General features: G+C 52.6%; 12 protein-coding genes across 12 annotated transcripts; 8 read left to right on the top strand and 4 right to left on the bottom strand.

Annotated features, from left to right (window-relative positions):
* Positions 1 to 660: 660 nt before the first annotated feature.
* Positions 661 to 1,995, bottom strand: AYO20_03805 (hypothetical protein; the record flags this gene model as incomplete). Its single annotated transcript, XM_022642105.1, has 1 exon — positions 661 to 1,995. One exon carries the CDS (start codon positions 1,993 to 1,995, stop codon positions 661 to 663), a length of 1,335 nt encoding a protein of 444 aa, XP_022502048.1.
* An 893-nt stretch (positions 1,996 to 2,888) lies between these two features.
* On the top strand, positions 2,889 to 4,607 carry AYO20_03804 (hypothetical protein; the record flags this gene model as incomplete). The annotated part of the gene is made up of 1 exon (XM_022642104.1): positions 2,889 to 4,607. The coding sequence occupies one exon, from the start codon at positions 2,889 to 2,891 to the stop codon at positions 4,605 to 4,607; it is 1,719 nt and encodes a 572-aa protein (XP_022502047.1).
* Positions 4,608 to 4,658: 51 nt separating this feature from the next.
* AYO20_03803 (hypothetical protein) lies at positions 4,659 to 6,482 on the bottom strand (the record flags this gene model as incomplete). The annotated part of the gene is made up of 4 exons (XM_022642103.1): positions 4,659 to 4,789; positions 4,872 to 4,976; positions 5,026 to 5,787; positions 5,846 to 6,482. 4 exons carry the CDS (start codon positions 6,480 to 6,482, stop codon positions 4,659 to 4,661), a joined length of 1,635 nt encoding a protein of 544 aa, XP_022502046.1.
* Positions 6,483 to 7,196: 714 nt separating this feature from the next.
* AYO20_03802 (hypothetical protein) lies at positions 7,197 to 8,021 on the top strand (the record flags this gene model as incomplete). Its single annotated transcript, XM_022642102.1, has 1 exon — positions 7,197 to 8,021. One exon carries the CDS (start codon positions 7,197 to 7,199, stop codon positions 8,019 to 8,021), a length of 825 nt encoding a protein of 274 aa, XP_022502045.1.
* A 1,390-nt stretch (positions 8,022 to 9,411) lies between these two features.
* On the top strand, positions 9,412 to 10,356 carry AYO20_03801 (hypothetical protein; the record flags this gene model as incomplete). The annotated part of the gene is made up of 1 exon (XM_022642101.1): positions 9,412 to 10,356. One exon carries the CDS (start codon positions 9,412 to 9,414, stop codon positions 10,354 to 10,356), a length of 945 nt encoding a protein of 314 aa, XP_022502044.1.
* A 436-nt stretch (positions 10,357 to 10,792) lies between these two features.
* AYO20_03800 (hypothetical protein) lies at positions 10,793 to 11,569 on the bottom strand (the record flags this gene model as incomplete). The annotated part of the gene is made up of 3 exons (XM_022642100.1): positions 10,793 to 10,909; positions 10,963 to 11,376; positions 11,513 to 11,569. 3 exons carry the CDS (start codon positions 11,567 to 11,569, stop codon positions 10,793 to 10,795), a joined length of 588 nt encoding a protein of 195 aa, XP_022502043.1.
* Positions 11,570 to 12,772: 1,203 nt separating this feature from the next.
* On the top strand, positions 12,773 to 14,581 carry AYO20_03799 (hypothetical protein; the record flags this gene model as incomplete). The annotated part of the gene is made up of 4 exons (XM_022642099.1): positions 12,773 to 12,856; positions 12,922 to 13,515; positions 13,564 to 13,743; positions 13,790 to 14,581. 4 exons carry the CDS (start codon positions 12,773 to 12,775, stop codon positions 14,579 to 14,581), a joined length of 1,650 nt encoding a protein of 549 aa, XP_022502042.1.
* Positions 14,582 to 15,573: 992 nt separating this feature from the next.
* On the top strand, positions 15,574 to 16,869 carry AYO20_03798 (hypothetical protein; the record flags this gene model as incomplete). Its single annotated transcript, XM_022642098.1, has 3 exons — positions 15,574 to 15,858; positions 15,933 to 16,430; positions 16,498 to 16,869. The coding sequence occupies 3 exons, from the start codon at positions 15,574 to 15,576 to the stop codon at positions 16,867 to 16,869; spliced, it is 1,155 nt and encodes a 384-aa protein (XP_022502041.1).
* A 654-nt stretch (positions 16,870 to 17,523) lies between these two features.
* On the top strand, positions 17,524 to 18,198 carry AYO20_03797 (hypothetical protein; the record flags this gene model as incomplete). The annotated part of the gene is made up of 3 exons (XM_022642097.1): positions 17,524 to 17,565; positions 17,641 to 18,122; positions 18,174 to 18,198. The coding sequence occupies 3 exons, from the start codon at positions 17,524 to 17,526 to the stop codon at positions 18,196 to 18,198; spliced, it is 549 nt and encodes a 182-aa protein (XP_022502040.1).
* Positions 18,199 to 18,290: 92 nt separating this feature from the next.
* On the bottom strand, positions 18,291 to 19,690 carry AYO20_03796 (hypothetical protein; the record flags this gene model as incomplete). The annotated part of the gene is made up of 3 exons (XM_022642096.1): positions 18,291 to 19,353; positions 19,412 to 19,529; positions 19,579 to 19,690. 3 exons carry the CDS (start codon positions 19,688 to 19,690, stop codon positions 18,291 to 18,293), a joined length of 1,293 nt encoding a protein of 430 aa, XP_022502039.1.
* A 497-nt stretch (positions 19,691 to 20,187) lies between these two features.
* Positions 20,188 to 21,759, top strand: AYO20_03795 (hypothetical protein; the record flags this gene model as incomplete). The annotated part of the gene is made up of 1 exon (XM_022642095.1): positions 20,188 to 21,759. One exon carries the CDS (start codon positions 20,188 to 20,190, stop codon positions 21,757 to 21,759), a length of 1,572 nt encoding a protein of 523 aa, XP_022502038.1.
* Positions 21,760 to 23,090: 1,331 nt separating this feature from the next.
* Positions 23,091 to 24,024, top strand: AYO20_03794 (hypothetical protein; the record flags this gene model as incomplete). The annotated part of the gene is made up of 2 exons (XM_022642094.1): positions 23,091 to 23,595; positions 23,657 to 24,024. The coding sequence occupies 2 exons, from the start codon at positions 23,091 to 23,093 to the stop codon at positions 24,022 to 24,024; spliced, it is 873 nt and encodes a 290-aa protein (XP_022502037.1).
* Between the last annotated feature and the right edge of the window lie 2 nt (positions 24,025 to 24,026).

Genomic DNA, 24,026 nt, shown 5'->3' with positions numbered 1-24,026 from the left:
GGCGTACGTGGGGGGAAGCGAAAGCCGGGGGGTGTTTTGAGAGAGGAGAGGTTGGTGTGTCTGGACAAGGTCTTCCTCTTCCTCTTCCAATTCCAAATTCCAATTCCACACTCTTGAATAATCAATACCAAAGACTATAATCTGCTCGTTGATTGCACTGTCGGTATTATGTACATGTATGCTCGGTTAAGACGATTGGGCGTTGTTGGAGCAGGCCATGTGGCTGGCAGTTTACCGAAGCACGGCGGGCAAGATTTGAATTGAACCCCGCGCGTCGTGGAGTTCTGGAGTTCTGGAGTTGTGGGAACAAGGCATATGCTTGGAGCTGTGTTTTTGGTTCTAACACTGGGTTGGTCCCTCGATGCTTGAACTATCCATCCATAGCCTCGGGCCACTCCACTCCACCAAGGTACCGAGTACCGGATGTAAGTAACACCATCAACAGGGTCAAAATATAGCTGCACCAATCTATTACCATCACGCCAGTCGATACCTTTTGTCCTGAAACCCATGACTCTATCATATCACATCCGAATCACCAACGCATCGCAAACATGTAGCACATCCCACTAGACCATCGTAAACCCAGAGTAAGTAATCCTCTCCCAAATCCTGCGCCAGCAATCCACCACCACAAAATTCCTACATGTACACGACTTCTCAAACCTCCTGCTTCTCAGTTTCATCGTCTTTCTTCCTCCAGTGCTTCAGCGGCAGTCGATTATTCAACTTCTTCTCCTTTTTCCTTTCAGCTTTAGTCAACTCCTTCTCGTACTGTTCAACACAGGGGGCGTAGAACAATGTCCCCGTGACTGCCCCCTTCAAGGTGCCCAGGGCAACAATCAACCAAAGCAAGACAACCGCGACAGAAAAGATGGTGCCGAGCACTTTGAAGAACTTGCTGGGAATCTCTTTTGCCAGGGTCGTGGTCGAGACGGCAAAAACACCCAGCGGGAAAGTGAACCCCCACCATCCCATGTTGAAAGGGAATCTGCTCCGCGTGATGCTGGCTATCGCGAAGAAGAGCCACACGAGCCCATAACCCCAGATCGCAAGGGCGATGACAATAGAGAAGCTGTAGATGACTTTGCCCGCATCCGGACCAAAATTCTCCGTCTGCGGGAAAACCTTTGAGCAGACTTTTCCCAGTTGCATGAGCCCGAAGCTGCCCTGCCCCAGAGGACCCAACGGCAGAAACACCGAGACAATGACCTCGCGCGGCGGCAGTCGGTGAATCGTCAGGCGATGGAAATACATGACGAGGACGACCATGGCGAGCGGAAAGCCCGTACCCCAAAGCACATAGGATACCACCACCGTCCAAACCGCGTGCTGAGGGTTGGGGAGGTATTCGGCCACAATGCCACCCGACGCGGCCGCGACAATCGTGGCCACAATCGGCAAGAGCCAGACCGCCGTCATCTTGGACAGCTCACTCTGATGGATGTGCATGATGACGAAGGGCAGCCACATGCAAGTGATGACGGCAATGGCCACATCGATCCACCACAATGTCCAGGCCAGAGTGGTGGCCCATACTCCCCAGTGTTCGACACACACAAAGACCACCATATTGACAATCGTCGCGAGACCCATGGGGAATGTGCCGACAAAGAGGGACTGGACCGGGTGCCGGATCATGGCCATAAACAGGCCAGGGAACATAATGTATCGCAGGATGGAGATCAGCAGGAAGAAGCAGAAGAGGCCGATGTTGAGGCAGAAGATAATAACAGAGAGCCAGTACAGCCAGTCACCATTGTAAGGGAGTTGGTGCAGGAGGATAGACGCAATGCCTGTCCCCATGGTGGCTGCAAACCATGATGGTGTGAAGTTGAGCACCACTTTCCTCCACCCACGCTGGTTTTTCTCTGCAAACTTCTCTAGCAGCTCGTCCTTGGCTGTCTGGTGTTCGCCATTCTGGCACTCGTGAGGGAACTCTTGTGACGCATCCCGCGCGACCTGGCAGTTGGCGTACGTACCAGCGGGGTCCATGTTTGTGACTTATGGGAGTGAACGCTTGAGAGGGTCGACTTGTTGGCGCCCCAGAGAGGTATATGAGGTCGGAATAGCCCTGCGTAGGGAGTGACAGAGGAGGCCCAAACTCGGCAAAAGGTTCGTGTCAATGCTCGGTGACGTAGATACGAGAGATGAGTAAGGATGGGCAGTATTCAGGTGGTTGGACATGTGAATGGACGATAGGCGAAGAGCATGGTATTTGAGGTTTGTCCCCCTGGCCAAAGAGCAAGCCGGTGAACAAATGAAAAGCATTGTACACGTTGGCTGGCTAGAATAGTTCTGCCGCTCTCCCGGTCTCTCGAGTGGAAACTGGTCAGGGCTGAACCCGTATTTTGCCGGCACGTGACCGACTGCCGATTCGCGGTGAAAGCTGGTTCTATCATCCTTTTCGCTGACAATAACACTTGCGTGGCTGTAGTTGTACCTTTTCCCTTCTTTTCCGAGCAGTGGAGTATCATCAACCGAGTAAGATCGGTGATCTATGGCCGGTGGATAGATGGCAAGTGGAATCTTGGCTCCTGCGCGATGCATTGGAGGATCGACAAGGCTGTACGAGGCTGCGCGCCAGTGCCCCGCAGTCCGCACTTCCGCGTCGGTGCAAGGGAAAAGGGGGGCCACGATCAGCAAACACCGTCTCTTCAAGATCACTCTCATCTCCTCATCCATGTCAAGCAGCGGTCGCCTCAACAAATACCCATTACTGCACCAGCTTTCCTTTTGCCACGGTCTTGTGCCCACGCTTTCGGTCGAGAAATGTTTGCCATAGAGGGACTGCAGAATCGGAAGTAGACGAAACTCCGCAGCACTCACTTACCCCTGAAGCCTCCGTGGCCTTGCATACCATCCATTGTCTCGTATGCTCTGTCGTCATGTCCAAGTTGCCTCGATTCCACGACGTCGCTCAAAAAATATCGACCCTAGTGACGCGGCCCCGGTCAGGCTACGCCACGCCGAGAGACGGTGCGAGACTATTATTGCGTGATCGAAATAGGTCCATCAGCGGAACCAATCGGGTACCGCATCCGAACAGACTCAGGTCTCTTGTGCCTTTGACTGCGTGGACGTTCGTTGGCTGTACCGTCCTCGCAGCCTCCGTCATTGCATGGTCGCCAGTAGCATATGCTGAAGCACCGCCTACACAGGCCAAGAGGTTGATTCGTCTGGAGGAGGTCAAACGACATGGCCGGGAGTCGGAGCGGAAATGGGTCATAAAAGGCACGCGGGTGTTTGACATTACAGATTGGATAGCAGCGCATCCTGGTGGTCCCGTCATTCTGCATGCAGCTGGCTGCTCAATCGATCCGTATTGGAACATTTTCACCATCCATCAAAAGCAAGACGTGTATGATGTGCTCGAAGAATACTTCATTGGCGAGATCGATCCCCGGGACCTCGTCGATGGTAAAGTCGCCGAAGATCATGTTGAAGATCCCTTTGTGAATGATCCCGTTCGAAATCCCCAGCTGCTCCAACATACCCAGAAGCCCTGCAACGCCGAGACACCAAAACCCTCTCTCGAATCGTATCTTACCCCGAATGACACCTTCTACGTGCGCAACCATTTGTGGGTTCCAGAGTTGAACGAAAAGACCCACACCTTAACTGTGGAGCTACTAGACGGAACTGAAACGCAATACACCCTCCACGATCTCAAAACCAAGTTTCAACCATTCACCATCACCGCAACCCTGCAATGTTCTGGAAACCGCCGGAAACACATGACCGCTGGAGCAAGACCTGCGATTGGCCTCCAGTGGGACGTTGGTGCCATTTCAAACGCTCAGTGGACCGGTGTTCGCTTGAGGGACATTCTCCGCGACGCAGGATTTCCTGTCGATGATTGCGATGCGGAGGAAGCTAGGCACGTCCAATTTGTCGCCGCCGAGGCATACGGTGCTTCGGTCCCCATAGAAAAGGCCCTCGATCCAAGAGGGGATGTCATGCTCGCATATGAAATGAATGGCAAGCCCTTGCCACCAGATCATGGCTACCCCTTGCGAGTACTAGTGCCAGGTAACACGGCTGCGAGGAGTGTCAAATGGATTGAGAAGATCGTCCTTGCCGAAGAGGAGAGTCATTCACAGTGGCAGCGGCGGGATTATAAATGCTTCGGCCCCAATCAGACTGCAAAGGATGTGGACTGGTCGACTGCACCCGCTATTCAGGAGACGCCTGTGCAAAGCGCCATTACGTCGGTAATGGATATATCCTGGAGCTCTCGCCATGGTCGACGGTCATTGCAGAAACACGGTCTGGATGAAGATGCTGTCCAACTTAAAGGATATGCATACAGCGGAGGAGGCAAGAAGATTATTCGAGTCGACGTCAGCGCCGATGGCGGGAAAACCTGGCAACAAGCGCTTCTCCTTCCGGATGAGTCGAAAGGCCACAAAGCATGGTCGTGGAAACAGTGGGAGTTCGTGATGCCAAAGCGCCTCGTTGGACAGCAATTCGTCGTCAAAGCCGTCGACGAGAGCTATAATTCTCAAATAGAATCATACGAGGCTCAGTTCAACTTTCGTGGCAATCTCACCACCGCTTGGCATAAGATTGACTACCCTCGTGCCGGTGATAGCCCCTCGAAATGATGTCGAGGCTGAAAGAGGCGCTCGGGCATAAGCTTCTGAACACCATGCGACTCAATCAGGCATCGGCGAGTGTGACTGTGTTTGAAGGATAATTTCCACCAACTTCAGCGCTTTCTCTTCCTCAGTCCTGCGAGTCATCAGTTGAAGACCAATAGGAGCTCCGTGGAACGCAAAGCTGTCGTCTGACACAGAAATTAGCCAGCAACTATGAACCTCAGATGGAAGGAGACTTGCAGGAATCATTCACAGATTCATCCTCTTTACTGAGGGGGACAAAGATATCGGGCTTTAGGTCTAGATATCTATCGACGAATCCGGCTGGGAACGAGACTGCGGCAAAGTCGAGTAAGTTTACTATGGCACTGTATCCTGTTGTTGCAATTAGCGTTTTTCATACTGTTATGTTCTCGTTGCTCACCGTAATACGTCAATTTGTTCTTGCAGCAAGCGGCGTCCGCACAGACGGGCATGATCACTCCGTCCACTGGGAGTTTGGTGATAGTACTTTGGCTGGTGGATTTCCAATACCTCTGATACTCTGTTTGATACATTTCTAGCGATTTCATAAGGGCCAGATACTCGGAAAGGGACAATGGTTGAGTGGGTTGGTGGAAATACCAATCCCTCAGAGTAGGGACGGGCGGTTCTCCGCTTGATTTGATATGTTGCCTGGTGGCCTGCGCACCATCAGCGCCAATTATCTTAAAGTACGTCTCAACCAGAGCCGCATGAGATGGAGGCTGCCATTCAATGACCTGGTAGTTGGCTCGCCTCAAGCCCTGGATGATTGATCGTAGAGCCCGCCTCACGGGGGGTTGAGGCTGGATATGGCCGTCGCACTCTAGTACGGCAAAAGTTGGGCGCCTCAACGTCAACTCTCTGACTTTTGCTTCTCTCCACGGCATGTCGATCCAGGCAGGGTCTTCTTCAAACGCAGTAGACCCAAGCGACAGCCTTGCGATGTAATGCAGTAAACTGAAACTCCAGGACAACATGGCAATTGTCGAGTTTCTCAAAGGGAGACTCGTCTCGCTGGAAGCGACTCCAAGGGATGGCAGGCGACCAGAAGAAACTTTGAGGCTGAACAGACTGCTGAATGCAGCGGGGATACGAGCTGAGCCCGCAAATTCAGTGGCCCAGCCGATGGGAGAGCCTTTCAATGCCAATAATGCCCCTTCTCCTACAAGCAGTCAGAGTACAGGTCTCGGCCCATGTTTGTTCAAATTCATTACGCATACCTCCTGCAGCGCCACCGCTGGATAAAAGTCTTGAATAAGGGTTAATGGTACGGCCGTGTATGTTGTTTGCTGTTTCTGCTAACATCATGCTTTGAGGCACATTCGTCTTACAGAAGGGGATTGCACCCAGCGCCCGCATATGTCGGACAATCAGAGATTCGGTGGCGTCCGTTTCCTTAGGCCCGAGCCAGGAGATAAAGCCGGCGGCTGTCTCTGTACCCGCTACACGAAAGCGGTCCATGAAACTGACTGGTAAGCCATGCAGTGGGCCCTTCAGACCGCCTGTGTCACGACGATACTTGTCCAGCTGGCGCGCACTGTTGATGGCCTCTTCGAATAGCACTTCCGTCAGGCAGTTCACAAATTGATGACAAAGCGCAGCCCTGTGACAGTAAGCACGGACAACATCCTCGCAACTCCAGATGCCAGCGTGGATGTGGGCTAAAGTGTCCATTGGGGGGGTTTCGGTGAAGGTGATCTCATCCGGCGAGAGATACTTCGCTGGCAGGTCAAGGACAGATGAGCTATCGTCTCCCAAGGGTATTTGATCCAGGGGGACGAGCCATGCAGAGGGGATTGCTTTCAGCACAGTCGCTCTTTTGGCGGCAGCCCGATTCTCCCACGCAACATGTGGCATTGGGAGGACGTATGAGATCGTGTGATCGAATAATTGTAATCGGAAATGTAAGTCATTGGAAATTGTACCTATCACCGAGAACCAATCGAAGATGATGGAGCATAGAATGGACCTCTACTGTGCTCGTTCGGATAAGAGATACCGACTGCAGGGTTTGGCAGCTGGAGAGCCGCGGAGGGGCAGTAAGTTGGACTGAGAACCGCATGAAAGGAAAGCTGGCTGAATGTGTCAGATCGTTTGAAAGGACCCTATAACTGATGTCATCTTAACGGCCGTTGAAGCTTGATCCCACGTCCCAATGGGAATTGAACTTTTTCAAGAATAGATTGCTGTCTCTCTGTACGAGGTACCTTGTCCCTATTCCTGGGCCGGACGGTGATGGAGCAGCCACGATGCCTGAAGTTGCTGAGCCGCGGGATTTTATTTTTCCGGAGGGGCAGTGATTGGTCCAGGCGACGTCATTTTCCTCCAGGAACCGAATGGTAAGTCACGCTACGCTAATCGGTGAGTCGGGCTTCAACCGACTTCCGAACATCAGCCAACGTTGTCCGGAAGGGGACCACGGTTGCCACGGTCCATGGTCTGTTGCTCTGGAGCGAGATATATCTCACCGAGACTTACCGGAACGCAGAACGGACTGATGAGTCTCCCAGTACTCAAACTTGACTGCCCACCCCCGAGACTAGAGCTTAGACATCATCAAAACCTCCAGCCATGTTCTTCATCGTTCCTGAGAGAAAGAGTTCAAACCAACCTGCTAGTCCAAACTCGGACGACCCTTCGGCATCCCCGCCACAGAGAAAGCGCCAGCGTTTGTCTCCCGAGGCAGAAGAGACATCCGGCTACTATCCCAAGCGAACACCAAAGGCCTGTGACCGATGTCGTCTGAAAAAGGCACGTTGCCAATGGAGTGCCGGGAAGATATGTGACAAATGCAAACGAGACGGTGTCATTTGCACAACAAACCGAGAATCGAAAAGGGAACCCAAGCCGCCGAACGCGGCGTACGTCCAGCTTGTCGAATCCCAGAGAGATTGCCTTCTCCGCGCCATCACAAAGATAGTTGAAGGGGGATTGTCCAATGATCCTGCCGCGATGGCCAACATGCTACAGGAATTGGGCATCCGAGTCCAAGATCTGAAGAGAGCACCTCGAGAGGGTGTAATGGATGAGCATTCTGTGAACTTGGACGACACCAATATATACCAAAACGCGGCCGAGATTCAAGCACTCCTAGAGGATTGGACCCCAGAAAATACAGGCATCGGAGACCACGACCGTTTGTCGACACTGGTATCCCGCAATCTTGGGACGTCTCAGTCTTATTTTGACTCACAAACACACACCGATACCCCGTCAGTTATGTCACAGACGTTATCGAAAGCATCGGCGGACGCGACTTCAACACTGGACACGACGTTTTTGCCGTTAATTGGAGCGGATGATTGGTTTGTGTTCGACGACTGCGCTGATAATTGGCCACTGTCTTACACAGAACCGTGCATGGACGGGGCTAGGAGCACAGTCGGAGCAGGATGAAATTTGCCTAGCCAAGTCGACAAATATCGCCCTACGAGGGGTAAAAATGGGCAGCATCTTCCGCAATGTCAGAATCGAGCATTGACAGAGAAGTCGCTGGGACATACAACGCATTAGGACGACCCAGATATAGCGACTCAACATTCCGAACCCAGGAACAACCCACTCATCAGTTGGGACCGCCTGTAACCTGATGATAACCATGGAGCCGGCCCTGGCTCATTGTCTACCAACTTATGTGAGACGTCGCATAACCGACAAATACAAGCAGCAATCCCGGAATATGCGTTGTCGCACAAACATGTCCATGAACACAAACCCAGTGCCGGCTCAAATTAACATGTTATTGGAATGGCGGAATGGCTACCATCAGCCAAGGCTTCACGCTGCAAATACACCGAACCCTCGATCCTAACGATATACAAACCTGGTCCTGAAATGGTCAACGGCTTCCGGTCCTGGCGCAGGTACCGTGTAATATGGACATATGGGATAAAACAATTTCTACGGTGGATTTGCGGATGACGAGCCACAACAAGAGACATACTCTACTGCGGAAATGATCTGGAACGCAAGGTTGCCCCTGAACGACGAGACGCCGAATCTTGCGCGGGAAGATGTTCTTCTGCCCAAGATGGTAGATAGATCGCCAGACCACCAAGAGCGCATCTCCAAGGCTTACGTGAAGAAGAGGAGGCGGGGATTCGCGGAGGCAAGGCTCGAGACCCGTTTTCTTCGGTGCTTGTATTATTGTACAATTTGTGTCTTTTGAAACTTGGGAACGACTTGCAGAGTATTAGTTTTCTTGTAATGTATGGAATATGACTGTGTTTGAAGCAGTAGTCCTCGGAAAGGAATATGCTTGCTTGCCTTGGAGGTGACCATTCGATGTAATCAGACCACGACGCTTTGGAAGGCAGTGGGCAGTAGGCAGAATACTCTGTCTCTCGCCTGTCCACATACTGTTAGATATGTCGCATCTGTGTCAGCAGCGGGTGTGGTTATGTCTAACATGTATCTACCAGAAAAGATCTCCACGCCCCACCCCAGAAATAGGCGGGCCCATAGCGAGCATTCTGCACTAGACCATATTTGTCAAAATGCATCCATGCATGCAACCAGGACATGAATTTCATCGCTTGAACGCAAATAATCGTTAGTATTTACTCGGCACGAGGTACATGGTTTGCTCCTCCTGTCGAGACAGAGTGAGATGAGTCCGCATATCGATGATGCTAACACTACAATGTGACCAAGCTGTTTAGCCATTCCTGCATTTTGCATTGTTGATCGGTCCTCAAGGACCGCTTTGGTCTCTTCTTTACCTCTCGCTCTCACACCCTCTGTGTACCCATCCAAAAGTCTCCTGCACTACCCACAACACAACAAAATGTCCTCCTCAACAGCAGCTGCGGCGGCAGCAGCGACCGCACCACCTCTACCTTTTTCCCTAGCGAACGAACTCAAGGCTCTCCAACACGAAAAGCGGAATCAAAAGCTGTCGCGCCTGCCCGCGAACGCCACCATCCAACGACGCCCCCTGAACCACGCGCCCGTCGCGGACCTGCGCTCCTCGGGGACCAAGACGCCGAAGGTGGTCTACGTGTCGGCGCGCACGCCCGTGGTCGCGGCGATCAAGCGGGTCAAGAAGTACCTGGTGCACATTGAGCGGCGGGCACTTGAGGACGCTGGGGGCGGGTTCGCGGCGAGGAAACATGGACACGGAAAAGGGGGAGGACACCCGGCAAAGGCGGCCGAGAAGGCGAATGAGGCACTCGCCCGCGACAAGGAGGAGGTGCTCGTCAAGGCGAGCGGGCGGGCAATGGGCCAGGCGCTGCGGGTGGGCGAGTGGTTCCGGAACAAGGAGAAGGACATGCTGTGTCGGGTTGAGGTCAGGACGGGAAATGTCAGCACGGTGGACGATATTGTGCAGCTTGACGACTTGGTGGAAGGGGAGGAAGACGAGCATGCCGAGCATGACGATCCAGGACAGAACGAGAAAAATGAACATGTCGATGAGGGTACGCTCGAAGAAGCGGCCAAGCCTTCAACACTGCAATGCGGCGATACGACCCTGGAGTTATTGGGTGGTGTTGACGTGGCTACAACGAGTTCCGGCGAGAATAAGAGCCAGTCAACACTGGCTGAGGCACAAATGGGAATGTCGGCGGCAGAACAAAGTGCGAAAGATACAGCTATGGATAACTCCTTGCCCAACCACAACCGGCGAAGGAGGAAGAAACGAAAGAGGCCAACGTACGAGGCAGAGAATCTCCCCGAAGCACGGATCAGGTGGATCAAGACGGTCGAAGTTGCAATATCTCTGCAAACTTGATTTTCTCAACAGACAAGACTGGTGGGAGGGGGGGAGGGGGGGAGAATTGTTGATGCTATTATGGCTGAACAAAATTGAAACAGCATACACCGGAATGGAATGTCTGTCAGTGTCAAGAATTTATATCCACTAAATCGGCGGTTCTCTCTGTCGCTATAACTCTCAAATCCTCCACCGTCTTCTATGCAGCTTTCGAAAGAGTTCTCTCTTCTATCAATGAAAGCCATGGGCCTGTCTCTGGATATTGCAGTTTCGTGGCTTGAAACTAGTCGGGCCCCTTGAGATATTCGGCACCTGGAAACTTCAGAGGTTTCCGCTGCTCCCGCATTGAACATGGTCGGGACCTAGGCCTTTATGCCGTCGCTGTATTCAGTATTGTCGCAGTCTACCCGTCAATTGAGGCGGTTGCTACATTCGATAGGGTGCGTGATGGCGCTCATGCCTCGACCGGGGCTGGCTTTCTGAAAGAAACCTTCTCCACAGCCACATTTTCATTTCCACTCTCATCCTTTCGCAGTTGATAGACATACAATACGAGGACATCTCCTTGGATCTAAGCCGGGGTCAGTGAGGAACCGCAAGGGAGTTTGTCATTGCTCCACGTACATCCATGAGGCAGAAACTGGGGACTGGGTCTTCATCAATGGACAACCAACTTGTACTGAATGCGCCCGTGGCGCTGCCAGGATTGACGAAGAATTTCCCCTCAAGCTCGTATGCCTCGAACTTGTGCGTACCACCCCACAGCAAGATGTCAACGTCCATTTGGCGAGCGGCTATCAGCAACGCATCCGCATCTCCCTGCGGAATGATCGTATGACCGTGCGTGAACCCAATGCGAAGTCCTCCATGTTGTACCACTTTCGACAGAGCTAAATTGGACGCTTCCGTGTCGAAGTCGCCTTTCACGATGTGCAGATCTGGGGCAGTCTGCCGTAGAAAATCGTACGTCTCTTTGTCTGTGATGTTGCCTAAACACACAACCTGTCCAATCTTTCCCGGAGCAAGGAGTTTGCGGAACTGCGCCACGGAGAGTTAGAATTGCATGGTATAGTCTAGAGCTTGGATTGGAGGAGGGTCAACCTTTTGCGGAATTTCCTACGAGTCAATGTGAGCTTGTTGCGCGGTGAAAAGACCATACAGGACGAATGCTTACCGGCGCTCGATCTGGGATGAAGAGGTCGCCAATGACCAACACCAACCTGGAGGCCATGCCTCTCTCCGCGGACTTATTCCTCGTAGCAGAAACGGCGCATGCCCACAAGATCAGCCTAGTTTCAGACCACGCATTGCTCAAAAACGAAATCAAGCTGAATGACGGGGAGGCGCAGGCAGTGGTGTTTGCAGGGCGCCCGCAGAAGGTGTAGGCGAGGTTAACGGCGACTGGATAAGGAATGTTGAGCGAGGACCAATCAGAATGTCCCGACGGAACTTGTCCGGTTGAGGCTGAGGCACGTCAAGATGGAAAACAAGCAACTCTAAGAGACGACGGTTGTCTCCTCGCATACCACATCAATGGACGCCTTCAGCTATTCTTGGAACCAGAGGCAGACTGGGGGCCTTTTGGTTCTACCAGGAACTTTCCCGCGCTCTATCAGAACACGAACTCCCTAGGCCATAGTATACCACCATTGCTGGTGTTGAGTGACTCTTGGGTGGTGTAGACTTGCTCCATGACTCCTGCGCGAGGCTGACTCGCTCCAGCGGAACACCCTAGGCGACCTGTGGTTTCACGCCAGTCCATCAGCCTTTCCCCTTTTCTCTGCTAGTTGCTCAGGCATCTCTGTTCAGATCCTGGGAGTCAATTCGAAACGGGAGTCAGAGAGGCTCTAATCATTTGCCAAGCATCGGGATAAACCCTCCGCAACGGTCAGCGCGTTTGACCAGAAGAGGTTTGGTCAGCTAAACAGGTTTGCCAGGAGGTATTCCCCCTCCTTCTCTGACTGCTAGTTGCCCGATTCCGTGAACTTCAGCTAGTTTGGGATTGATGCCTTTTACCTTTGGCTAGGGACCTTTGAACCACCTTTGTTTCTGCGTGTTCCCGTGCGTATCTTCATGGAGACTCTGCATCGAACTCTCATGTGGCCTGTCTTTTTGTTCCGCCGACCGCCGACCTGAGAAAAGCTGCTGAACAAGTCCCGGTCCAAACAGCACTGGACGCTCGGTTACATCGTTAGCCGGGCAAAAGGTTCTGGGGCCGCTCTCAGTTCCCAGGAGACGTTCAAGGAAGAAGAGTGATGAGTTTTGGCGGGGAACAGCCATCCATCGATGCTCCTCCATAAACCATTCGCTCGGCTGTGAGACGCATCCCAACACTTGACTCGACACGATCTGTCGACTGTCACTTTTTACGTGGCCTTTACTCTGCCCCATAGGCTTCTCTCACTTCTACCTCCCCTCATGCCTATCGGATGCTATGGGCAATACTGGTAGATCAAGTACAGGTTGTGCGCGCTGCAAGAAGCGAAAGATCAAGGCAAGAAGTTCCACGTCGAATATCGTGAGTTGTGACTGATCAGGCATAAGTGCGACGAAGGGAGACCGGGCTGCAGGAAATGCGCCCAGCTGCGCAAGCCGTGCCCTGGATATCCATACCAAGTCCATCTGCGAGTTCGGACACCACCAAAGGGCGAACCCTCGGATTCAAGCCCAAGAGATCAGAGACCCGGTCCCTCCATATTCCCGATTCGCCCTGCCATTGCTGGAGAGAACCTCTTGACTTCATTGACTCCTGCTGCCAACAAATTTGCACCCGATAAAGTCAAGATCGAGGATGATGCAGGTGAATTGGCCCTGCGGGAATTACCAACGACTCGACGCTCCATCTCTCCCCCTTTGCGCTACGACATTCAACACCAGTCGCTATGCTTTTTCCTCAATCTGTTCTGCTTCCAAGCAGGTCGGCTTTATTCGTTCCCCGTCCTCGACTTTTTGCCGGGAATGCTTCAGAATGCTGATCCTCGCTCGTGCATCCATAAGGCCGCAATGGCAGTATCTCGAATGACTCTGGCCGACAGATACAGTGGAAAGGATGTCAGGCTACAGACTGGTCGAGAGTACGGCCATGCGCTAAGTTTGACCAACGCGACCATCCGTGACACAGCTGCGAGCATTCAAGATGAAACTGTCCTTGCCGTCTGGCTCCTTGGACTCTACGAGGTAAGTTCGAGGGATCGTGTGCTGTCCACCATGCTAAAGCATACCCAGATGGTCAGCGTTGTGCTAATGCACGGTCGGACCACCCCCGAATCGCGATCGTTGGAGCAAGAGTGGCAGTCTCATCTATTGCACGTCAGGGGAGCCATGAACTTGTTGCGTCTACGAGGAATGTCGCAGTTTACGACGCCACGCGGGGAGAAAATCTTCCGAATTTTCAAAGCCGCCATTGTAGGTGGAGCTCGTTCTTATTTTCTACTCTGCTGACAATCGCCAGCAAATGCGACTCTTCATATTGAACTCGGTTACCTCTAAGGATTTCGACAACCTCGAAATCGACGTCTACCAAGATGAGCATGAGTTTGTGCCGTCTCAAACCGCAAACAAGGCCACTTCATACTTCCACCGTGTTGCTCGACTTCTGGAGAAAATCAAGCATTTTCTGGGTCGAAGCCCTGGTCAGCTTGCCCTTAACAACACGACGGCTGATGTTTATTTGAAATACGGCGAAACCTTGGATGAAAGCATGGCTGGCTGGAGCAAAGACGAGCCAGGCTGGGATATGATGAGCGTACGTGCCACGACAGCCGGTACTATGTGGGCTCTCTACCCGACCCACGCTCTCTACCATTTCTACAGCTTCTGGGTTTTCTTATATTGGCTGCGATTCCTGGCTGCGCGGTACAAGCTGTATGAGGCTCTGATCGAACTTCTGAAGCTCCGCATTAACGCCGATCCAAACGACACCCAACAGTCCTCAACCACCGTTAATCTTCAGATTTCCAAATATCGGGCGGCTATGCGAATGACTGCATCGGAACTCATCGGTCTGACAGCATACGCACTGGGCGATGTAACTCCTACTGGGGACTTCCATTCATCTGTATCTGGCCACCATCCCCAAAGGGGTTTCCAGGAGATCAATGTTGTTGCGGCTATGCAGCTGGTGCTGCCCCTGAAGATGTTGCAGCGATCAGAGCATCTCACGGCCACCCAACAGGGAGCGGTTGACCTTGCTATCTCTCACATTGGCGATGGCTTCCGGCGGCAACCGTTGATGTTAGTTTGATCTTGAAAAAGTATACATAAGCAGACGATCGCAAGTTTGTTCATCTTTCGAACACTTCATCCTTGCCGTTCTTCTGCTTGCCATGCAGCGAGGTAACAGGCCGTTCTAAGTTGTGATTCAGGTTGACATTATTGCACGCACCGACTGAGAAACTAATTCATCGCCGCCAGCGGTCTCACCAGAACACCATGGCAGAAAGTGCGCTTGAGCAGATCGACCGGGTTTCAGCGACCACAAATGAAGACAAGCATGTCTCCTGTAAGATGTAGCACATCCTGGCTCGCCCTACTTGCAGCTGACACTCTCTCCAGCCTTCGAAAACGCCATCACGCCTCATACCATTCCTGATGTCCGGACGTCCATGAGATGATGAATGACACACATCAAGTCGGTGGTAGTCCTTTGTGTCTTCAACACGACACCATTAGCCAATACATGTCTACGTCAAAGCATCCAAGCTTCGAGCTAGCCTGGGTAAACGATGTCGCTTAAACTCGAATGGCATTTGAGGTGGGCCGTTTACTCTCCCAGATATGCACGATGCCCGGGTTTTCTTGACGCTGGGACATCTTAAAATGGAGGAAGGTCTCAACGCAGAGGATGCGAACGCATGCTAGGGACGATCCAGCATTGGAAATGGGTGTACCAATGGAGTACGGCCCTGCGTTTAATCATGGTAAGATTCGACCGAGGTAACATGTAACTAGATGAAAAGACATGGTCAAGCACAGCCAAAACTGTGTGGACAAGAGTCTTTAAGCTCCTACCTCGGCCCACAGAGCCGAAGAGTCTGTAAACGCGCGAGGAAGGCTCCGTTTGACAAGGCTGGAAATGCCAACTTGTGATTGGCTGAATGTTTAAGCCTCGATGTCATTGTCTCCCCGTAGTCTGTACGAACTTAGACCTCGCTCCCGAACCTACGACCTGAAGGGTCTCGTTTACCATTCCATCCTGGCCATTTTCTTTCTTTCCAACACGGTTTATTTTTCAAGATGGCAACTCTTCAAGGAGCAGGGATCCCCAGGGTCAAGCTAGAACCCGCGCCTGACCAAAACATTAAGATGGAGTCCATGGACGACACACCTTCACCTTTCGTCGACGAAGATGATGACATGTATGAGGATGCCGGTGACCTCGATTTCTCACAGGCACAGCAACAACTATGGCTCAGTCATATTCCGCGAACATTATGGGAGACACTCTCTAAACTGCAAGATGAAGACGAGATCGAAATTGGGAGAATCAGGGTAGAAGGCGCAGAGTCCAATCCATCAAGAGTATGCTTGCCCTTTTCATGGTCTTTAGCAAATTACATGTGAACGCGAAACATGACTAACGACATGGCTCATAGGTCAGCATGCTGTTATACCCGCTGCCAGTGTTCGAGAACGAGCCCAAAGAATACAACCTCTTCAACCCGCCGCCTGAAAAACTACGATCACGGAGATCTGGACAAGCGTTGGTCTTCTCGGAGAAAGATCTACCAGGATATAAACCCCGCACTTTTGCATGGGACGATATCGATGAAGAAGGCAACCCGGGGCAGGGCCGCTCATTCCTCTACGAGAGACACAAGCGCGAGCAAAAGAAAAAGGAAAACAAAGGGCGCTTCGTGCCCTACGCTCGACGACCTATACCAAAACAAACAGCCATCACGGGCACGATAGCAAAGGAGTTCGAGGCAGTACCGGTCAAGAACGATGAGTACTTTGTACTCGAGAACAAGCAGGCGGCAGAACTCCTCAAGATCCCGGAGCGAGAACAAGCCATCTTTGCCACTGGCGACTACGACCCAGAGAAGAACAGCAGATCGTTTATGACGATGAGCGAGAGACAAGCTGTCTTGAAGGTAAGCAGACCATGTCGAACCCGTGTTTGGGCCCGTGCTGCATAGACGCGACTAACTTGAACTACAGAGCGCCCAGGCAAGGAAGCACGCGCAAAAGGAAACCCGTGCGGCGCGTGTGGACAAGCATGTCCTCATCGACAAACTTTTGGATCTCTTTCGTCAACATCGCATCTGGGGTCTACGCGACCTCAAAGCCAAGGTCAACCAACCCGAAGCATATCTCCGCGAAACGCTCTCGGAAATCGCATTTATGTGGAAGTCCGGTGATTTCAATGGCAAGTGGGAGTTGAAGCAAGAGTTCAAGCAGCAAGATACGACTTTACTGAACCCAACGGGCGTGGAGGTTGCGCCAAAGGTGGAGGAGTCAGACATGGACACCAAGTCCGGCATTGACGACGATGACGACGATGTCTTTGAGGATGTCGGTGTTGACGGTTAGGAACTTTTCCAGGGCGAGTGGGTTTGACTGCATAGCGTTGGCGTCTTTGGGGGCAGGCATTTTGTGACCATCAACGAGACGATACCCCAGGTGAATGACATGCTCTAGCGGCACACACTGGATAGTAAGGCAGACACCACTAGGTCTTTTTTGGGGGGAACGCAGGCATGGATTTGAGCCCCAAGGCATTCTGCGTTTGTCCGTTCGTTCTCTCCATAGCGAAGTTTCATTGAGCGCCCAACTCCAGGTCGTTTTGTAAACCTCTCTCATCGAGCCTGTTACTCTGCCTTCTATTCTACATGCATGTCCTCGTTCGAGACAAAGGCATGGGGAATGTAATATACATATGACAACTCCCGACCACAGCACATGATCCTGGATATATGGAACCCCAATTGCATTGCACGGTATTGTGATCCACACCAGTGATGCCAAGCACTACGGCAGACCATGACATTATTTGCACCTGGATCGATAGCTCGATGTTCACGGGAAGCCCTTCCAGCAACCCACCATCGCCACAAGTCCTTTGGATTGGCTTCAGACTGTCCACTCTTTCTTCCTTCGTGTTTCCTCGTGATTCCTCGTGAACCGCCGTGCGAATCTCTAGCTTGTCAGGAGGAGATAGGTCGTCTTTCCTGAACACAGGCCAAAATGGCCGCGAAACCCATCAAAGATGTCGTCGCGGTTGGAAAGGTACGACCCCAGCATGAACCCGCAAAGCTGCTTCTACCTCCCAAATCATTTTGGCTCACTCTCTTCCACACACAGAAATATACCCAGCAAAGCGTCGGCATCTGGGAAACGCTCCGCAAACTCCTGGTCGTCGATCCCAACCGCAGCAACGGCGTCCCCGTAAAACATTTCCGCAACCCGACTCCCGGGGGTCTCGATCCCAAGTCGTACGACGACGCTGTCACCACCCCAGCCGCCGACATCGCAGACAATCCGTATTGGAAGAGGGATGTAAGGAGGGCATATCCAACACTAAGCACGGTCACACAGGGCGATGTGGTGGGGCTGTTGACATTGGGAAGTGCGGCGAACCCGAGTCCGAAGTTGTTGGCTGGCGAGGAGGGCAGCAAGCAGTTGGTGGCCGCGAAGCAGGAAGGGGAGAAAGGATTAGCGACATATTTCGAGCAAGAAAAGGCCGCGGCGGTGTTGGGAGAGAATGGGCTGCCCCCAAAGCCGGTGGCATTTGGATACAAGAAAGACGTCAAGTATGAGATCGGACCGACAAGTTATGGAGACGAGTATGTATTCTCCTCTGAAAAGATATTATCTCTTGCTAACATTACCTGCAGGTATCCCTGCCGGAGCTTTGTCTAGAAATCTATTGCGTTTTCAAACGGGGCAAATGTATATAGTCTTCTTGGGCCCTCAAGTGCGCACGATGAAGAACTCAAGAACAACTCTTTGATTCATTCCATCGCAGCCCGTCTTTCCGCCTCCAAAGCAGCCTGCTTTTGCTCGAGGATCTCTCGCTGTCGGACAGCTTCTTCTCCGACAGCTTTTTCGCCCTTGCGTCGTTGGCGCTCCTCAAAGGCTTCCCTGCCCTTCATGATGCGACCAACGATCTCGGCAGCATTGACATGGGAGTAAGGGTGACCTTCGATCTGATGGAAAATGCCCATCTCCTTCGCGTCGACGTATGGGTCAAAGGTCGAAGGCATGAACGTGGTCGGACCGTGATATACTGCAGCAACCTTTCCCACAGGTATCGCTTCCAGGTATGCCTTTGAAGGAGAGAATGGAGCTCCAAACACCACCGCGTGAATGAAACGGCATTGCAAGACGCAAAGCCCGCGCTCGAAGATATTCATGATGGGATAGTTGAGGCCCTTCCAATGGTTGATCACGTCATCGTTGTGAACACCAGCGACCACGTAGGCCTCGAAGTTCTCTGCTTGGTTGACTCGCTTGAGGAACTCGATTTGCCCCGAGGAGAAGAGATCGAAGCCGCCGTCCACATAGACTACACGTTGACCAGGTTTCGGGCCCCTTCCAGGAACAATCTTCTCGAAAGTCCCAGCATCGTCGGCTTCTTGCTCTCCTAGCTTCTTCACCTGAGTGCTAGCCCAAGTCCATACTTCGGCGCCAGGCTTCGAGGCTGTTTCGTCCATGGCGTAGTCTTGGATTCTCTCGAGCATCTCGGCCCCAGCAGCGACCTTGGTTGGATCGACCACACCGTCACTCTTACCCTGTAGTTCGTCCGTTAAGGACCGGATGAAGTGCGTCTTAGTACACAGTAACATCCTGCCAACCAGGTCGGTGGTGGATATTCCAGGCGTTCTTTTGAAGACAAGGAAGCGGCCAGCGGCCTTGACGAAACGGTAACAATCCTCGCCGCCGGCATCAGAGGTGATGTCATCGCCGTGGGCGACATACCAGCACCCATAGTGGGAGATCCACGGCAAGGCTGTCACATAGGGAGCGTGGGGAATGACTTTGGTAGTCCATCGACAAGCGTCGCAGGCGGCAATTCTTTCTAAAGGCTTAGTTTTGGAGCCGCGACAAAACACACAAAGGGGAAAATACACACCGCTCATCCAATGTCATGACCGTCGGTCCTTTATTCTCCAAGATTTCCTCATCCGAGTGTAGTCCAATGTAGAGCTCTTTGCCTAGCTGACGGGCCTGTCTCAGTGCGCCAGCATGACCTGGAGGGGTTAGACCGGCTTACCTTTTTGATTCAAGCGGGAGACCTACCGTGATGAGTGAAGTCGAAGCAGCCGTCAACCCAGATGCGATCTTTTCGGATTTCCTCGTCCTCCTGGGGATCAACCGGCCATTGACCAGGCTTAGGCACCGCTACATCCATATTCCAGGTGTACCACTCAAGCACGGCGAGGAAACAACGGAGGGTTCGATTCGGGCAGTTTGCCACAAAGGAATCGACCTTGGGGGATTGTGCATGCAGTTGTCAGAATAGAACCCCTCGGAATAGTGTTCCTGGACCCATGATCGGCGTGTGGACAAGAGGGCGTGGCACGGTGGCTGCGTGGGAAGAGGACGTGAATGGAGAAAAGGCCCCTGAACAGATGGCGCAACATGAGTGGCACAACCTTCAACGCCTCTCCCCACAACCTCATCAGCTTTGGCCCCTCTGGTGCCTCTGACCCCCTGTCTGTTCGTAACCTCCCCTTACACACTATCTGCAGGTACCCTTCTTTGAGAGAAAAAAAATCTCCGCTCCCTTTTCTGCGTGGTCGCAGAATTCGCCGGGCGCACACTATTGTCCTGGGCCACCGCTCTGATTCGGCAATCTCGATCGCCTGATCAGGTGGCACGAAGAAAGAAACACCAAGGAGGAATAGTATGACTGAGCCTAGTACCCAGAGCCAGAGTCAGCCTCGGTCTCAATCCTCGCGCGATGGCTCCGTCAGTTCGACCAATTCAGCTGCTGGAGGAGCAACATCAGCAGGAGGAGCGGCTGGCTTCCTCTCCAAGATCACTAGATCTCCTTCGCGCAGACACAAACCTCTAGGATCAAACAGTTCCCTCGACGCTACTCTCGCCGCGGCCGGCTCGACACCACCTCGTCCTCGTCCCCGTCCAGCCTACACTCGAACGGCCACTGCCCCTCCTGCGCCCGTCACCCTGACTTCCGCCAGACCCGATCTCAAATCCCGGACCAACAGTGATGTGACTAGCCACGCTACACCTGAGAACAATATGCTACCTCTTCCGACTGGGAATATTGCTCCGATCTACACGCCGTCAGGAGTCAACCGCGCGCCCTTACACAAAGTCTCTAGCAACGTCAGCGTCGGTGATGACACCGTAAATGCGCACACCGTCAAGGGGAAAGACAACTCCTCTCGAGAGGTGGACGTGCCTTCGGCGTTGGCGCTCAATGGACTTCTCCTCAACTCGACTGCGGCTGTTGCCAACCAAGCCAACAATTTTGCGTCCTATGCACAGATACAAGAGATGACACACAAGAGGATCGCGACGCTGGAGTACCTGCGCAGGGCGCATGAAGGTCGGTCCTTCTGGTTCAACACAGTCCTATTTCATGAGAATGATATTGCAAGGCTGCCGTCTTATACACCCCACCGACTTTCGCGGAGAGCAGTCAATTTTATGCTGCTAGGAATGTCACTACCCACAATCCTAGACTTTCATCCTCCTCAGCCGACAGCCGCTACCAATGCTGCGAACAGCGCTGCGGTCGCGCATGATTACTTGAAGAATTTGAATACTCTTTTAACGGAATTCGAATCCTTTCAACAACTCCATCCCCCGGATGGCAGTTCGGCAAGTTCACTCAGTCGGGCACGAATCCCTCAAATGTTCAAACGGGCGACGACGACGTCCAGACCGCGAAAGTCAAGTGGCCCCGTTACCGACATTGGCCTTCCTATGCTTCCGGCTACGTCGCCGCCCTCGACTGTGCCGGAGGGTGGGCATCATGGTTCACAACCCTCAATCGACACTACGGCCAGTGGAACTACTTTCGCCTCGTCGGCGAGTACCCTGGTGAATCCTTCCCCTTTGGCTCCCATGCCAGCAGCAGTCAACTTCCCCAGTGCGTCGGCATTTCCTCCTCCAGCACCATTCGATGCGCCGAATTCTACTCTGCTACCTAATGAAGGACCGTACACTCACCTTCAAACCCCGCCTCTTCCATTTACGCCCGACTTCTTCACCGTGTTCGCGACCTTGTGTGACGCGCTGATTGACACTTATCAGCGGTTACTGCAGATCCTGACAGGTCCGTCGGCATGCACGAACATGATCAGTGACCTCTTTGCCAAAGTTGACGGGCGGATCCGAAAAGTGATTGTGTCAGCGATCGTCCGGGAATTTGAGCAGGCTTCCCGAGAGTCGGCTAAAAGAGAGATGATAGGGGTGCAGAAAGTGGTGTTGGGAGGGCTGATGGCATGAAGAACTGAAGACGAAATGAGACGAAATGGATGGGAGGAGGTGAACCCCTTTCTTATGTCACCAGACCTGTATGATGATATTCTTGGATACCACATCAAAGCGTGGCGTTTGGATTGAACCTTGCCAGATGGGCATGATGTAACAACTGGCTGAGACAGACCTGCGTATCATGTACGAGTAATATGCACAACCGTTACGCGTTGCCAAAAGAGGACGTGACAAGGCTGTGTGACGTTTGATCTTGCTGACGCGACAACAAACTGACACGCGACCACGACAATGTTCAAACCGCAAATGTTCCCACCCCTATTATTCCTTGGTTTCCATTCACGGTCTATGAAGAACAGAGTATACCGAGTATTCGTACTCGTAGCCGGCCGATATCATCAAAGGATGTGTCATGGAAACTCGACAGTGCGAGGAAAAGACCCTCGGAAATGAGTATTCACAAACTTTTCGCTAACGGCAGATTGCTTTGACCATGGTGGTGGTCAAGCACCTTCCAAGGCCCAGATGTCCAAGTGACCGGAAGAAAAACTGCCCCCTAAATGGTCGTTCTGTGGGGTAAAGATCCTGGAAATTGCCCGCCCCCAACAACCCCTCGGGACCAATATTCGGGGCAGGCCCTGTTCGATGCCCATGTCCTGTGTGCCTATTCAGGTGTCAGGGCTACAAGTGCCGTGTGACTTTCGCTCCCACTTCCCGAGGAGTGTCGCCTACTCGTAGAGTGACCCAAGCGCCCTCCTTTCTCTCCGGAAGTCCTGATGATAGATTGGCACATTGCACTTGTTAGAGTGTGTGCTAGTCAGGCTAGGGCGGACAGGGCTTGCAGAAGCATTGAACGGTGGCGTCTTCTCCTGGCCTCTGAAGCATTGTTTCTGGCTTGTCTGGGCCATGGCAGCACTGAACGGGCGTGCCTGGCTAATCCCTTTAAGTGTCTAGTAAGATCCCCCTCCCCGACTCCGACTGGCACCCGCATTGACCTCATTTCCCTATCAATTCTCCGAACGGCTCATCCAATATTATATTCTCACTCGTATCTCTACCACACGTACAAAATTAATATCAAACTCTCGTCGTCGCGCACCGTGTATTTTCTCGCTTCGTGGTCGTCTCTACCTCTCTGAACTGCCATTTCTGTGTCTATCTCGAAAGAAGAACACAGGCAGAACCGACATCTACGGACGCCGCATATGACAGCAGATCGTGCGCATTACTAGGTGGTGATATAGCGGATATCTCAGATCTGTTACATTCGTCGCATGTCCTTGCATAATCCTGCGCATACGCCCTCTCAGCATTAGCTTAACTCTCTGACGACCATACTCAAGATGTCGGCCGTGCGGCGCAGCCAGGCCGTAGGCCTCACCCTCGGGATTCTCTTGATCTACTTCCTCTTCTTCTCGGGCTCTGGCACGACCACAGACTTTCGCAAAACCACCGAGGCCTCGTTATCGCGCCGTCGAGGCGTCTTGAGAGGCGCGCTCTCGGACAGAGAGTTGACTGCACAAACGAATCGCGAGTTGCAGATGATTCTGGACAAGCAGAAGGAGCAGAGACAGCGGGACGAGGATCAGAGGATCTTTGACGCGTCGCCTGTCCAGGGCAATCACCCATATACTTCGACCATCAGTTTCGACGATGAGATCAGTATCGGTGGAAGGAGGACCATGCCAAAGGAGAAGCCGAAATACCCTGTCGACACGACCACGGCCGTCGCAGCGGATGGACAGGGCGAGGAAATCGCATACAATGGGAACAAAGTCGAAAAGGCAAAGGATGACGGAGAGACTCTGGCACGACAAGAACTGCAAAGCATTTTGAAGAAGAGTCCAAGTAGGTCGAAATCCATGTTCCCTTTTCGAGTGTTGAGGTACTAACCAAGTCGTCCTACCAGTCATCATCTTCTCCAAGTCCTACTGTCCCTACTCAAAACGAGCCAAAGCTCTCCTTTTGGAAACGTACAATATCACGCCAGCGCCTTACGTGGTAGAACTCGACCTGATCACCACTCCCGTTCCCAAGGCCCACGACGATGAAGATGACGATGCGCCAGCGCCTACACTAGGCCGCAAACTACAAGACCTCTTGGCTACACTGACTGGTCGACGTACTGTGCCGAACATCATGATCAATGCGCAGAGTCTCGGTGGCAGTGACGACATTGCTAGAATGCATATGGAGGGGACCCTGGAGGAAGAGATCAGAAAGATGGGCGGGAAAAGGATAGTCAGTGTCGAAAAGAAGCACAAGGACGGGGAATGATT

The sequence above is a fragment of the Fonsecaea nubica genome (genome assembly GCF_001646965.1).
Source record: "Fonsecaea nubica strain CBS 269.64 chromosome Unknown Scaff18, whole genome shotgun sequence".
In the NCBI taxonomy this organism is placed as follows: Eukaryota; Fungi; Ascomycota; class Eurotiomycetes; order Chaetothyriales; family Herpotrichiellaceae; genus Fonsecaea; species Fonsecaea nubica.
The sequence above is the reverse complement of the archived record's forward strand: the minus strand, read 5'-3'. Positions and strand labels throughout refer to the sequence as shown.